Genomic DNA, 15,177 nt, shown 5'->3' with positions numbered 1-15,177 from the left:
TGCATAAAGTAGTATGTGCTTTACCCAAATATAAATTATATCTTAATATATGCACAAACTTGAAAAACCATATCAATCAAAGTCTTATTTTACACAGTGGATTCAAATATATAAAAGGTGAACTAAAAAGATGAGAGTGTCTATTTTTTCCAATTTTCCCAAAACTAAAAGGTTTGCAACATTATGGAATTAAACAGATTAAATAAATAACATTTATTTTTCTTTCTGCGTATTCCACGATCCAATTTAGGAAATACCATTAGAGTGCAAAAATTGAAAATTATTAGTGCGTCTCGAATGCACTAAACGTCTCCTCTTCTTTTTTTGTCAACACAGTAAATGACTCTGTCACCATTCGCTAACCTAACAAAACTTGACATATTTTATTTGAACAAAAGTTATATTAATATGATGTATCTTACAATCGTTTAAATTCACTGCTTAATAAACGTCAATTTCACAAACCATATTAACGACGATATTTCAGCTGCCAACTGAGCTCGTTGCTCGGGCCATTAGAGTTTACCTAACCTTTTTTCACATGAAATTGGACATCTCGTCAGGGTACGAGACAGAATCTAAGAATTACACGACAACAGACAATTTTTCATTCGGACAATAGTAGCCCATGCCTTTTCAAAACAGAAACGTGACTGATTCAAGCAATCTTTGGCGTGATGCTAAGGGTAATTTCGGTAAGATAAAATATCCACTTTTTCTGAAAGGAATCTATTCTCTAAAAATGTTGACGTATCACATTTTACCGACACGTTATTGCTAGTTTTTCTTCATTTTTTATTAATCGTCATTTTAGCTTTAAATCTGTGAGGTTACCGATATAGCATATGGTAAAGATAATTTAATCTTTGTTCACAACAAAACAATAAGATCCCATCTCAAAATATGAGCCATAATCCATAATCAAAATCTCAATTTTGAGTTTTCTTTATTAAACATCAAAATATGTATTTTTTCGTTTTATTATAAATTTCGCTCAAGATTTTTATACAAAAACTAAAAGTTATTAAATTTTCTATTTTAACCGTATTTAATACATTATTCTTTTAATTTTATTAATTAATAAATTAAAAATAAGCGTAAAAATTAGAAAACATTTAATATTTACTTTAAAATATAGAACAACACTTATAATAAAACAAAGTTAAAGTCCAAACAACATATTTAATTTAAAACATAAATTATAATAAATAACAGTATGATTTAGTTGAACATACTATCTTATGATTTAGAATGTGATGGTTTAAACAATTTTGTAAACCAAGTTTTAATTGAGAAAATAAATTATCGACGATTCATTTTTACAAGATATTCCATAAATGAATATTTGGCAAAATCTTTTTTCTATTTTAACATTTAAAAAGTCTGGACTCTGGTTTAAACTTTAAAGAATGTTCTTTTCCATTTATGTTATTTTTTGTTTATTGCCAGAAAAAAATAATTATTTTTGTATATGGAATAGAGTCATAATTAAGTCCACTGGACCTTTACCCCCACTGCCCCGTACTCGTAAAAACTCCAACCATTACACACATCTTTTCTCCGATTTCTTTGCTGCTTAACAAAGCAACGGCTGTGATTACATTACCTCGGTGACTTCAGATCCAATCAACGGCCCCACGTCCACCTCTCTCATCTCTCTCTCTCTTTGAACATTCAAACAACAAATATAGAAAAGAAAACCAGCAGCAGGAAGGAAGACGAGAGGAACAAAACTGAAACGTGCCTCCATTTCCAAAACCCCAAATCCTTTTAGTACAATGCCCTCTTAAATGCTAAAGGTACCTCATTTTAATATCTTCATCTTCTTCCATCCACACACAAATCTAGGCTTGTTTTCTTCTTCTCTGAAATCCACATCCATTCTTCAAGATCAGTGGGTTTCTTTACTTCTTATTCCTCTCTCTTAAAGTCTCAATTTTTACGTTTTTTTTTCTCTTCAGAACATTTTTTTTCCGTTCAAATCAATCTTCACGGGGTTCCTGTCTTTTTCCCAATATTTAATCTTTTTACTCAATTTATTATCGTTCTTTATTTCTAAAGATCTCTGCCTTTTTTTTGCAGGTTTGAAGTGATTAAGTAACAATAAGAGAACAGTTATTTTGTTCCTTGTTATGGTGGGGGCGATGGCAAACAATGGAAGAATCCGGTCAGCTTTCCCGGTGGCAAATGGGTCAAAAGATCTGACGTCGAACAGTGCTCCGGCGAGCACGGCGGGATCTGAATATGGTCCGGTTGAGTTCAGTAGAGAAGACGTTGAAGCTCTTCTTAATGAGAGAATCAAGTACAAAAGCAAGTTCAACTACAAGGTTTCTACTTTTCTGCACCCTCATTAAATATATTATATAAATCAATTCTTTTCTTGTTTTTAACTATGTAATTTAAGTTTTTGGTGAGGATAAAAAATGAATCTATTGTATATTTAAATGTTTGAAAATATGTCTGATGGTTGAATTTGATTATGTTGTGTGGTCCTGAATAAGTTTACCAATTAGTGTTCTTGTTAACAAAGAGTTTAAGTTGTTAAAATCTTGAGTAATGAAACTTTGAATTTCAAGTAGTTTTACTGGCTTTTTTGGTTGGAACCGTATGCTTTCTTTTTGAAGATTTGATTGTTATAAGACATTTTGTAGGACCTTAAAATGAAAGACTTGTTTTATGTGTTGATCCTTTGTGATAGAATCTCTAGGCTTTAATTTCAGTTTTTGCTTACTAGCTTTTCTAGTTGGATCTGTTGGTTTTTGGAAGATGTTTTGAGTGTTATAAGACAGTTTGTGGGACCAAAATAGTTTTATCGGTTTGATAAGGCATTAAAGACTTTTGTTTATGTGTTTGACCTTTTTTAGTCTGAGTTGAATTTTGAATGTTCTTCTTGGCGGTTGATTTTTGCAGGAGAGATGCGAGAATATGATGGATTATATAAAAAGACTTAGACTTTGCATTAGATGGTTTCAAGAACTCGAGCTTGATTATGCTTTTGAGCAAGAGAAGTTGAAGAATGCCTTGGAAATGAATGAGAAGCATTGTGCTGATATGGGTGAGTTTGGTTGTTGAATATTTTTTGTTTCCTTTAAAAAGTTTTGGAATTTAAACTTTGTATTATTGCAATATTATGACAGAGGCTAGCTTGAGAAACAAAGAAGAGGAGTTGAATATGATAATTGAGGAGCTGAGGAAGAACTTTGAATCTGCTCAAATTCAACTTGCCAAGGAACAAACAGAGAAGCTAGTAAGAATTGGTTAAATAATGTCTAAAAAATATTGTCGGTTTTAATTTGATATGTTGTGCTTTAAGGCTGCAAATGATTCTCTTGGGGAAGAGAAAGAAGCAAGACTTGCTGTTGAAAAGGCACAAGCTGGTCTCACAGAAGAGCTAGGAAAAGCACAGGGAGAGCTTCAAACAGCTAATCAAAGGGTGAGGAAACTCAAAAATGTTAAAATTGCTGTCTAACCTAATCTTCACTGACTTCTTGTGTGTTTTGTTCAGATACAATCGGTGAATGACATGTACAAACTGTTGCAAGAGTATAACTCAAGCTTGCAGCTGTACAACAGCAAGCTGCAAGGCGATCTTGATGAAGCTCACGAAACTATAAAGCGGGGCGAGAAAGAAAGGACTGCCATTGTTGAAAATATTGGCAACTTGAAGGGTCAGTTCTCAGCATTGCAGGATCAACTTGCTGCTTCAAAGGTGATTGATACTCTAAATGTTAGCAAATGTATGTTAGTCATTGCGAATATGACTGAGTTGTCTTGGTTTCTTAGGCCTCTCAAGATGATATCATGAAGCAGAAAGCTGAACTGTTAAACGAAGTTGCGAGTCTCAAGGTGGAGCTTCAGCAGGCTAAAGATGAACGTGATCACCATTTGACGGAATTAAAAACTTTACAAACCGAGGCAGCCAAGTACAATGACTTCAAAGACACCATAGCTGAGCTTGAGGTTTCCTTACCTTTTAATAATTTCTTACAAAAATCTACAGCTTATTATTTTTGTAAAATAATTTCTTGCAAAAATCTACAGCACATTATTATTATAAAATAATTTCTTGCAAAAATCTACAGCATATTATTTTTATAAAATAATTTCTTGCTAAAATCTACTACAGATTATTTTTATTAAATAATTTCTTACAAAAATCTACAGAAGATTATTTATATAAAAATAATTTCTTGCAAAAATCTACAGCATATTATTTTTATAAAATAATTTCTTGCTAAAATCTATTACAGATTATTTTTATTAAATAATTTCTTGCAAAAGGTCTACTGCAGAGTATTTTTATAAAATGATTTCTTGCAAAAGGTCTACTGCAGATTATTTTTATTAAATAATTTCTTGCAAAAGGTCTACTGCAGATTATTTTTATAAAATAATTTCTTGCAAAAAGTCTACTGCAGATTATTTAATTAAATAATTTCTTGCAAAAGGTCTACTGCAGATTATTTTTATTAAGATGAATGTAAACTTTATTGGTCCAGGCTACTTGTTCTTCCCAGAGTAACCAGATACGAGACTTGCATGATCAACTAGTATCTTCTGATAGGCAACTGCAGGTTTCAAACAGTATGCTTATATTAGATTTTACAAGTGTTAAAAGTTTTTTCTTTTTAATGCCATTCTTGATTTGTTTATGGTTATTAGATGTCTGATCTAACTACATTTGAGAAGATGAATGAGTTTGAAGAGCAGAAGCAAACCATTATCGATCTGAAAAGTCGTGTAGAAGAAGCAGAGCTTAAACTCGTTGAAGGAGAAAAGCTACGGAAGAAGCTGCACAATACTATTCTTGTAACTTAACCTCTTGCCACTTTTTTTTTTCTTCCCTTTGTGTAAACTTTGACTGATCACAGTTTCTTTAATCTAAACTTGCAGGAACTGAAAGGGAACATACGTGTGTTCTGTAGAGTAAGACCTCTACTGCCAGGAGAGAACAACGGTGATGAGGGGAAAATCATTTCTTACCCAGCATCACTAGAACTACTTGGTCGTGGTATTGACCTGATGCAAAACGGTATGAAACTGAACAGAACCTCTGCAACAACTTGGAAGTTACCACAGCTTCTTAACATTTTTTTTGTTGATGTTTGGACAGCGCAAAAGCATTCGTTTACATTTGATAAGGTCTTTGTGCCTAACACATCACAAGAAGACGTTTTCATAGAGATTTCTCAACTTGTTCAAAGTGCTCTAGATGGTTACAAGGTGTGCATTTTCGCATACGGACAAACCGGTTCGGGAAAAACTTACACGATGATGGGTAAGCCAGGGAACGTCGAGGAGAAAGGACTGATCCCTCGTTGTTTGGAGCAGATATTTGAAACGAGGCAGTCTCTTCGTTCTCAAGGTTGGAAATACGAACTGCAGGTAAAAAACTATCTCAGTCTTTTTGAGCATATGCATTCTTGTTGTGGTTAGTATATATCCATATGTAACTTTCTTAGTATTGTTGTATCAGGTTTCTATGTTGGAAATTTACAATGAAACTATCAGAGACCTCTTGTCTACGAACAAAGAAGCAGTGAGAACGGACAATGGTGTATCTCCGCAGAAACATGCTATTAAACATGATGCTCATGGGAACACGCATGTCGCTGAGCTTACTATTTTGGATGTTAAAAGCTCTCGAGAGGTTTCCTTCCTCTTAGATCACGCTGCTCGTAACAGGTTATAGTAATTAATATCTTATAGTAAAACCCATTAACAGATTGTTATGGTTTTTCTAAAAGTTATTTATTTATTTTTTCTCTTTAGATCGGTAGGGAAGACTCAGATGAACGAGCAATCGTCAAGAAGCCATTTTGTTTTCACACTAAGAATCTCTGGTGTCAATGAGGTACTTTATTAACCAAACTGTTTTTTTTGTTTTCTGATAGAGTTTGCTTTATGTTTTGTCAAATAAACCAAACTGTTTTTTTTGTTCTTACAGAGTACTGAGCAACAAGTACAAGGAGTCTTGAACCTGATTGATCTTGCGGGGAGTGAGCGTTTATCAAAGAGTGGATCAACAGGAGACAGACTTAAAGAAACCCAGGTTATAGTTCTTTACTAACATCAAAATAAGATTATGGATCTTCTTGCAACAATCAAACGTTCTTTCTTTCTTTCTTTCTTTAGGCAATCAACAAAAGCTTGTCATCTCTTGGGGATGTCATTTTCGCATTAGGAAAAAAGGAAGACCATGTTCCATTCCGAAACTCGAAGCTCACTTATCTTCTCCAGGTACTAACTATAGGTTTCTAACCTAAAATCAACCGGTGATAAATGGATTGGTCTATCTCTCTTATATAGTACTAGTTAATATCTCTTCCAATTTCCGATGGGATGATGTCCATAATACTAACTAGCTTACGAAACAAAAAACAGATTATCAAGAGGTTTTGTTTCTTAAATTGTGTATCATGATAGAACTAATGTTTCATTTTGTATTTTCAGCCTTGCTTAGGAGGTGACTCAAAGACACTAATGTTTGTGAACATTGCACCGGAATCTTCATCGACCGGTGAGTCACTCTGCTCGCTTAGATTTGCAGCGAGAGTAAATGCTTGTGAGATTGGAACTCCACGAAGGCAGACTAACATCAAACAGTTGGATCGTTTGAGCCTTGGATGAGAGACAAAGAGAAAGATGAAACTTGAAGTTTGAAACCGAAGCTGAAGCATCATTTTCTAAGTTAATTATATGAATGTTTGTACTTAAAATATGGTCACAATACTTGATGAATGATGGGATGAATTCTAACGGGAAACACACAAAGACCTTCGTTTTGTAATGTGTATAGATTGGTTTAGAATTTATTATATCTGTTATCTGTTGTATTGTAACTTTTCTTTATGCTTCTGGTCAATAGGATTTTATTTGTTTTTGGATTTGTTTTAATTATTTTCCTGAGATTTAAAATGTTAATTTATCTTTGTTATTGATCAAGTAACCTGGTGTAGATGTCTAATGGTAGTGTTTGCCTGTTTGGTCAGAACTTTGATATGAATGGTTAGTGTTTCTGTTTTAGTAAAATGATCAGATTTCCCTGAGCTGACGATACTCTAGACTAACTCAAGACCTTAATAGGAACAAAGTCTTGTATAGTGGATCTGTTTTAGTAAAAGTATCTCGTTGATCAACATGAAAATTCATTTGATTAGATAAATAATTGCTTGTTTGACAAAAATAAATAAATAAGTGTTTGTTTTTTTGACCCAAAAAGGATGTTTGTTTCTTAATTAAACATGAAATTTCACTTGATTAAATGGTAGCTTATCTACAAACAAATTAACTTTTAGTCCAGTGATTACTTTTGTTAATAATGTCATTGTGTCTGTGCTACCACAAGTTTCACTTCCACATGAATGTGGTATTGGTGTTTCAATTTTTTTTTAAGAAAACAAAGAGTTGATGACAAAAAAAAGAGAGTTAAACTGATAGCGATAGGATCATGGTACTCTATAGTCTATCATCTCAAATTGGTTGTGACTAGTGATTGGTAATTCATGCATGGAAATGTACCAAAATATAAAACAATTGTATAATAAAAATGTTTCATTTCGTTCTGTTAGTCATTTATAAATTCACTAAACCCAGCAATTGTATGAAACAATTGTATGAAATAGGGACATCCATGAAATAGTCAATTCCAGTTGAGTTCCTTCAAGTAGATAAGATAAACTAAAAAAACATCTAGAACATCAACGGTAGAATTCATGCCTCTCCATGGAACTTGGCAAAAGAATAAGTCAATCTCTAAAAATATTTACAACATTTATATAATATTAACAAACATATTTTGATTCAGAATATTGAAATTTACCATAGATTTTCAAGTTGATATATAACGTCACTTCTCCATACATTATTAATAAAACTAAAAGCAGTTGCATTAGCAGAAGTATAAACTTTTTAAGTTAATTTACGACTCGCAAAATGACATTCTATGTACTAAACTATTTCTTGTGTTTTTTTTTAAAAATAGTCGTACTGAAAAATTATAATAAGAAGACGGCGATCATCTCCTGTGTAATACGCAAATACTTTGCATTGTATTAAAATGTGTATTATACACTAAGATGGCAATAAGAGAAGGACCATGAACACAGAATAATTTGACACTAATTTGCTATAAATTAGGGTATATTCTCTGAATATACCCTATCAATGGATATCCCTGATCAGTAGTTGATACATCTATTTATCAAATTGGCAATTTCCTTTTATTTTTGAAAGAAAATAAGCTGACTTCTACTTGATACAGATATGCATTAGTATTAATTGTTTTTTTTAACAACAAAACAGAAGCAGTGCTTTTGGGAGGACCATCTGGGGGGATTTCTTTTAGCTATATCTCTCCCAAAAGATTCTTCTACATCTTATAAGAAAACGACCCTTCTTTATGTCACCCCTTCTCTAATGTAACATTTTCGGTATGAACCATATACAGTCAAACCTCTATAAATTAATAATATTGGGATTACACCAAAATTATATTTTTTTATTAATTTATAGAGATTATTAATTTATCGAGATACTAATTGAACCAAAAACTCAATTTGGAACTATAAAATTATATTAATTTATAGAGATATTAATCTATCGATTATTAATTTAAAGAGGTTATACTGTATGTCAATGAGAATCTTATATTTATATTCTAAGAAGTTGTACACTAACAAATATATTCATATATTTTACCCCTCTATATATTTGCAATGCTAGTTGAATAGTTAAAACATGAATATTATCTTAAGACAAGAAAGAAATGTTTGTATAGAGCTATATACCGAAATACAATTTGTAATATAATTATGTACATAACTCAAATGATACCAATACGTAAAATGTAAATATATATGTTATATATCATTGGAGTTTTGGTTCCTTAATAATCATAGAGCCTTAATTATAATCTACCGATGGATCCTTGTTTAAAGATCTTACCATTAGAAGAAAAAAACTATACTAACCAAAGATAACACCGTACTGACTGATTGTAACTATAGGTTATATATATTATATACCTATTTTCATGTGAATAATTTGGAGATCTGTGTTACCAAACATTTAGGGGAACTTTCATGTATGTACGGGAGGAAGCAGAAGAAATGAGATCTCCCAGATGACGACCAAACGACCATCCAACCATATATGTTCACACTAATCCAACTAACCTGATCAGAAAACAATTATCAAAATGGACAAAATAATTAACATATACTAGTATTTTTTTAACTATAACAAAACAGTTTAAATGATGCCCGGTATACTTTATAGTTCTTTTGCTCACGCAGTCGTAGCCTAAATTTTTTTAACAAAACTGCATTGTGTTGAGAGCTTATCCATTTTGGCCGTTTTTTCAACTTATAAAAAAAACTATTAGATTTTATATAGTGCATAAAAAATAGAAAACAAAATTACATGTATGTATAAAAAAAATACGATGATGTAACACTAAAAAAAAAAATTCAGGGAAAGAACTTATAAAATAACTTTAAAAAATGAATTGTATATATGGTCGTGCTTAAGGCCTTGAAAGCCCAAATAGTATGCGCGTGAAAACAACAGTAATATCTGGATTCCAAAGATTCCACAACTCCTCTCCTCCTCCATCCAACACTTCTCTCTCTGTTTCCTTCCTTCCTTCCTTCCTTCCTTCCTTCCTTCCGCAACCAAACACACAAAAGAAAATTGATTCCGGTAATAAACTCCCCTCTTCCCCAACAAAACCTCGCTGATCTCCGCCGGGAAGATTCAGTGAAACATAACCCACCACCGTCTGTGGAAGAGATGGTGTCGCCCGAAAACGCAAATTGGATATCCGAAATGATCGATGAAGACTATGGGAGTTTCACAATCCAAGGTCCTGGCTTCTCCTGGCCTCTTCCCCAACCTATTCCCGCCGTTTCCAGGTTCCCCCCTTTTTCTCTAAGTGATTCAATTAGGGTTCGGATCTCTTTCTAATTGATGATTTAGGCGAAATCATGCTTTGAACGTTCAGTTTCGTCAAAGTAAACCTTAATTACTTGTTAAAAAAAAGAAAAAAAGCTATTCTTTAGGTGGTGAGATATCCTTGCAGTTGGGTTGAATGATGTTTAAGTCTTCAGGAGAGGTCTTGTGTTTGTTTATCCAAATGTCAACTCTGTGTGTGCATGCCATGTTTCGGGAATCGATTGATCTCTATATCACTGTGTTAGGTGGGGAATTAGATTCCTTTTCTGGAAAGGTCATTTCTTTTTCTTAGTTAGTGGTTTGTTTGACCTTACCATGTCAAATATATCAGCTTTTGTTGGAAAATAGATAAGTTTTTATTCTATGCATAGCTTGCTTAGTTGCGTTGATTTTCTTTTCTTGTTGGCTTAGCCTTGGAGTTGATGGCTCAGCTGGTAATTCAGAAGCCACCAAGGAACCTGGCTCTAAAAAGAGGTAAGGCTTCTTCACCCTTAAGACTGATTGAACCACGCAACTCTAGCAACTTTCGGAATTTTAAAACTTTTGAGAAATCGGTTTGTTACTAAACTGTTGCTTCAAGGCATCTCTATTGGCTCTCTCGAAATTTCTTTGGCTTGATATGGTATCGTTAGAAAAAAAAGAAGTAATCCTGGTCGTTTACTTTTCTCAGGACGAGATGTGAATCGTCCTCTGCAGCAACTAGCTCCAAAGCCTGTAGAGAGAAGCTGCGACGTGACAGGCTGAATGATAAGTAAGCTTTTCAAAGTGTTGTGTTTCTGCCTCTTTTGCATTGTAGGAATCGTATAATTCATCGCCCTGCTTAAATGATTAACACAGGTTTATGGAGTTGGGTGCAATTTTGGAGCCAGGGAATCCTCCTAAAACAGACAAGGCTGCAATCCTGGTCGATGCTGTCCGCATGGTTACACAACTTCGTGGCGAGGCACAGAAGTTGAAGGACTCCAATTCAAGTCTTCAAGACAAAATCAAGGAGTTGAAGGTGAAACTTTTTCTTTGATTTGTAATCCTTCTTTTTCCATGTAAAGACATCGAATGCTTACTAGTTTCCTTGTGATTTCGAGGAGCAGACGGAGAAGAACGAGCTGCGAGATGAGAAGCAGAGGCTGAAGACAGAGAAAGAGAAGCTGGAGCAACAGCTGAAAGCCATGAATGCTCCTCAACCAAGCTTCTTCCCAGCCCCACCTATGATGCCAACTGCTTTTGCTTCTGCGCAAGGCCAAGCTCCCGGAAACAAGATGGTGCCAGTCATCAGTTACCCAGGAGTTGCCATGTGGCAGTTCATGCCTCCTGCTTCAGTCGATACTTCTCAGGATCACGTCCTTCGTCCACCAGTTGCTTAACTGGGAGTAACAAAGAAAACCCTCAAGAAAATCATCAACTGGTTTGCTTCTCGCTTCCTCTGAAAAAAAGAAAAGAAAAAGAAACGTCCATTTGTTTTGCTCTCCTCTTTCTTAGTCTTATGGTTGCTTTGGGTTCATTGGTGTTATCCTCTTATAACAATTATCTTTTGAACAATGATATGGCATTGTAAACTCCATTTACTTGGCGCAGTGTTATCTATTCACATGTAAATTTTAAGTAGAGTTTGGCAGATCGTCTCTCACATTATGTTTGCTTACATTAATACATAGAATGGGTTTTCTACTTCCTTTTCATAAGAGTTTGAAAGTACAAAAAAAATTAGAAACAGGAGACACTTGACCAGTGAAGTAAAAACTCCATTGCAGAAAAGTTGGCTCCAGGGAATTGCTCTGTGAATCTCTTCTCTGGGTCCAACGTATGAAATGAGCTTTTTGATATGTGATTATTATTATGATGCTCTAATGTGACAGCTCTTGATGAACCTGTCGGAGGAATCAAGATACTTAGCCCAAAGAGGACGTAGATGAGGAAATGCTATATCAAGCCAAGGCTTAGCTCTTCCATTGAAATGAACAACAGCTGCACTTTCAGCATCAGCAAAGCTTGTGGTCTCTTGGTATCCGAGACCAAGCATATGCCAGAACGGATCTATTGTCTGGACATGGCCGTGGAAAGCTATCAACCCTGGAGGTAAAGTTCCCAGCTGCCACAAACTCAGGTCCGACTTTAAGTTCTGCAACATAAACACTGAGTTAAAGTTGACTAGTGATTTTAGTTAGTTAGTGGTTTTTGATTTACCTCGTCGAGCCAATGATAGTAAGTGGAGCTTATGTTAGTCTTCCTCCAAGCATCTAGATCGAACACATTCATCCCGTAAGCCCAAGCACATTCCTCAGGGTCGAAGTGTCTCGCAATTATTGGGTTTGAGAAATTGAGGTAACTCTTGAACTTCTTAGACATGACAAACTTGTCTTCTCCTCTACATGTCTCAACTGCTCCATTAACTTTCCCATCCATGTCAATGTCCCAAAGTGGTGATAAATCAGTTTGGATCACAATGTCATCGTCTAGAAACACAACCTTGTTTAGGCTCGGAAACAACTGCAACAACAAAGAAGCAAAAGACACTTTTAGCACTATTTGTAATGGAACAGAGTATTTTTTTTCTTCACAAGTCAAAGGATCAAGTTTACCTCTGGTAGATGAATACGGATATGATTCATCAAGGAGTTGTATTTAGGGCTAAGAGCTTGCAACTTAGCAGCAACAACAACAGGATTTTCATCGTTATTAGCCACAATAACCGATGAGCCGCCTCTGAACTGAGACCTCACTCTCTGATCCTTCTCCATAGCTTCTAAAACAGGAACTTTCCCTTTCGATAACCAATCAAAATGATGCAAAGCCTTGACCTCAATTATCGCTGGAGACAGGGGATGCAGTGAGAACCAAGCTTGCATTGGGAAATAAGTCTTCCTATCCGTTATGATGTGAAGAACGATCTTATGAGGTCTTAAAGAGTTCTGAACCAAAGACTTAGCCACTACCGAGGCTGCAAGAATATTGTCTGACGCCAAGACAAAGTGAAAGTAGTTGTTGTCGACTAAGGTTGGGACTAGTTCTGCTTCTGGAAGCTGGAGACGTGCGGCTGCGTTTATAGAGTGTTCGTGTGCTAGTTTAAGAGCTAAACAGTGAAGTTGTTTCGGTATGCTGCTTGATGCGACGTGTCGGTATAAATACTCTTGGATCTTAGCCGTTCTTGTTCTCTGTTCCATCAGTGTCACCATTTCTTTAAGCTTTTGAGCAAACTCTCTTGCGTCTGATTTGCTTCTTTTGACTTCGGACATGAAATCTTGAAGTGTCTGTGGTATGTCTGATCTTCCTTTTAGCTCTTGTTCACTTAAAGGTTGTTCCAAGACTTGGTACATAGCTTCTGGAACATTCTAGATAAATAACCAAAGAAGTTTAACCTTTTAACTACAGTAAGTGTAAATATTCTCAAGAGTTTAAAATCTGAAGTTTTTTTTTTTTTGTAAACATAAATATGAAGTTGGAGAACTTACACCAGTCTCAACTCTTCTTCCTAAAAGCTTTGGCTTCAGTCTTTTCCCCAGGCAAGCTGTTAATTAAAAAGAAAAAGCGTTCTCATATTTTAGATATGTTTTGATTATAAGATTAACTAATGTATATCCATTCTCTATGAAATGTTTATATATTTAATTAAGCTCAACCATTACACTACAAACTAAACCTGAAACAAACCGACCAGTTCTTGGTTTATACACTTTTGGCGTAAATCTCTAGAAATTATTTAATACTTTCGTTTAGATTATTTTCTTACAAGAACTTGTGGTTAGGTTTTCCTAAACAAATTTTATCTACATACAATAATTTGAGAAGACAGTAAAAAAAACTCATTTATATATTAATTTTTGACGAAATGAACAAAAATGTATTGAGTTATTTCTTAAAAACGAAAAGTAGTTCATTCATTTACTTAATTTCTGGATTTAGAAAAAGAATAATAAAGGAAGGGACAAGAACAACTTACCAAGAGAGGAGCAAGGAGAGGGATCACCGTCGATAGTATCAACGGTGGAGAGAACAAAGACGAACCGGAGAAGAAAAGTGAAGAAGAGAAGAGAGTAAAACATCATCTGATATGAGAATCTTCTAGAACCCACCTTCACTTTTATGAACTCTCTCAATCCTTTCCCTGTCACCACCGTCACATGTCTCAAGCTCGGAGATATATGCAACTGCATCTCTCTGTTTATGGGGTTGTCTTTGTTTTCCTCTTTCTTCTTGTCTGAATGTGGGTTTGTCTGAAAGGAGATGGATGTCCGAAGAGGGAATATGGATCTTACGTTTTTATGTATTGTTTGATTATTCAAAAGGGTCTGTTTCATTTACCTAACCTTGCTTTGTGTTTAGGTTACTAATGGCAGATCGTATCTGATTTTTCATGTGAAGAAAACGAAATGTTCGTTTGTTTGAAGTAGAAATGAATACGGTTTAAATGTGACGGGTTTTTCTTTTTGTATTTGCATGAAAGCTTAAATCAGTTTTCTTTCCGGTTTATTCAAAATAAAATTCGATAAAATGTTTGAAAATCAGGAAATTGAATATCACGGTTTGTATGATTTCCAAATATATCTTGTTATCTGATTAACCGCAATCCCGGTTATGTTTGGTACATTTTGGTGTTTTTTTGTCAAATTTCTTTATACACTCGGTATAGGTTGGTTTGGTTTTAGTTTGGTTTGGATATTTGAGATTTAGGATTTGGCTTTATGTTGAAGGAGGGAAGTTGAGGAGAGAGAGACAAGTCAAAAGCAAGGCAACACACATATGTCTTAAAAATATTGAGAGTGTAGATGAAAAGGAGCTGTTTGGTGGTTACAAGACATAACTTTACCTCTAAATAAAGTCTTTGAACAAAGACATTGGAGCTTCAACCTCAGAATTTACTTTTTGAGACTATTTGCGTCTCTAATTTCATGACAGACCCTTTTATGGCAAGTTATTATATATCTAGCCCCAGCCAAACAAGAAGTCTTTTTTTGCAGTTTGTAGCCTTCCTACTTTTGAGTAGGGGTGGGCGTTCGGGTACCCGTTCGGGTTCGGATCGGGTATTTCGGATTTTCGGGTATTTCGATATAGGAGTATAATACCCGTTCGGGTATTTCTGAACTTCGGATCGGGTTCGGGTATTTTTAGTTCGGGTTCGGTTATTTCGGATCGGATTCAGATATTTAGATTTTAAAAGAAATAAAAATAAAATTTTCTTTTTTAAAGTTTTTTATATTTAAAAATGTAGATTTTACTTAACTGATTTTT

General features: G+C 34.5%; 3 protein-coding genes across 4 annotated transcripts; 2 read left to right on the top strand and 1 right to left on the bottom strand.

Annotated features, from left to right (window-relative positions):
* Nucleotides 1-1,643: 1,643 nt before the first annotated feature.
* Nucleotides 1,644-6,887, top strand: LOC108828493 (kinesin-like protein KIN-14N). Of its 2 annotated transcripts, none has more exons than XM_018602207.2 (16): nt 1,644-1,799; nt 2,083-2,327; nt 2,911-3,055; nt 3,138-3,247; nt 3,314-3,433; nt 3,506-3,709; nt 3,784-3,960; nt 4,500-4,574; nt 4,663-4,809; nt 4,894-5,032; nt 5,114-5,385; nt 5,477-5,685; nt 5,773-5,854; nt 5,948-6,052; nt 6,136-6,240; nt 6,454-6,887. In XM_018602207.2, exons 2-16 carry the CDS (start codon nt 2,133-2,135, stop codon nt 6,628-6,630), a joined length of 2,262 nt encoding a protein of 753 aa, XP_018457709.2. In that variant the 5' UTR covers nt 1,644-1,799; nt 2,083-2,132; the 3' UTR covers nt 6,631-6,887. The 2 variants fall into 2 exon arrangements, with proteins under 2 accessions (XP_018457709.2, XP_018457711.2); XM_018602209.2 differs by having other exon boundaries at nt 1,679-1,894.
* Nucleotides 6,888-9,576: 2,689 nt separating this feature from the next.
* On the top strand, nt 9,577-11,566 carry LOC108823971 (transcription factor ILR3). Its single transcript, XM_018597289.2, has 5 exons — nt 9,577-9,914; nt 10,366-10,428; nt 10,625-10,705; nt 10,792-10,954; nt 11,043-11,566. The coding sequence occupies exons 1-5, from the start codon at nt 9,793-9,795 to the stop codon at nt 11,313-11,315; spliced, it is 702 nt and encodes a 233-aa protein (XP_018452791.1). The 5' UTR covers nt 9,577-9,792; the 3' UTR covers nt 11,316-11,566.
* Nucleotides 11,559-14,240, bottom strand: LOC108833018 (probable galacturonosyltransferase 12). Its single transcript, XM_018606471.2, has 5 exons — nt 13,889-14,240; nt 13,401-13,456; nt 12,531-13,280; nt 12,136-12,438; nt 11,559-12,070 (listed from the first exon to the last, which is right to left on the bottom strand). Exons 1-5 carry the CDS (start codon nt 14,100-14,102, stop codon nt 11,786-11,788), a joined length of 1,608 nt encoding a protein of 535 aa, XP_018461973.1. The 5' UTR covers nt 14,103-14,240; the 3' UTR covers nt 11,559-11,785.
* Nucleotides 14,241-15,177: the final 937 nt, after the last annotated feature.

The sequence above is a fragment of the Raphanus sativus genome, chromosome 9, assembly GCF_000801105.2.
Source record: "Raphanus sativus cultivar WK10039 chromosome 9, ASM80110v3, whole genome shotgun sequence".
Classification (NCBI taxonomy): domain Eukaryota; kingdom Viridiplantae; phylum Streptophyta; class Magnoliopsida; order Brassicales; family Brassicaceae; genus Raphanus; species Raphanus sativus.
The sequence above is the reverse complement of the archived record's forward strand: the minus strand, read 5'-3'. Positions and strand labels throughout refer to the sequence as shown.

Coding starts and splice junctions, on each gene's coding strand:
- LOC108828493 (XM_018602207.2), top strand. CDS start 2,133: ATGGTGGGGGCGATGGCAAACAATGGAAGAATCCGGTCAGCTTTCCCG. Junction 3,710..3,783: donor ATCAACTTGCTGCTTCAAAG/GTGATTGATACT, acceptor TTGGTTTCTTAG/GCCTCTCAAGATGATATCAT. Junction 4,575..4,662: donor CTTCTGATAGGCAACTGCAG/GTTTCAAACAGT, acceptor TATGGTTATTAG/ATGTCTGATCTAACTACATT.
- LOC108823971 (XM_018597289.2), top strand. CDS start 9,793: ATGGTGTCGCCCGAAAACGCAAATTGGATATCCGAAATGATCGATGAA. Junction 9,915..10,365: donor CCTATTCCCGCCGTTTCCAG/GTTCCCCCCTTT, acceptor TTGTTGGCTTAG/CCTTGGAGTTGATGGCTCAG. Junction 10,429..10,624: donor GAACCTGGCTCTAAAAAGAG/GTAAGGCTTCTT, acceptor TACTTTTCTCAG/GACGAGATGTGAATCGTCCT.
- LOC108833018 (XM_018606471.2), bottom strand. CDS start 14,102: ATGCAGTTGCATATATCTCCGAGCTTGAGACATGTGACGGTGGTGACA. Junction 13,457..13,888: donor CTCTCCTTGCTCCTCTCTTG/GTAAGTTGTTCT, acceptor TTTAATTAACAG/CTTGCCTGGGGAAAAGACTG. Junction 13,281..13,400: donor GAAGAAGAGTTGAGACTGGT/GTAAGTTCTCCA, acceptor TTATTTATCTAG/AATGTTCCAGAAGCTATGTA.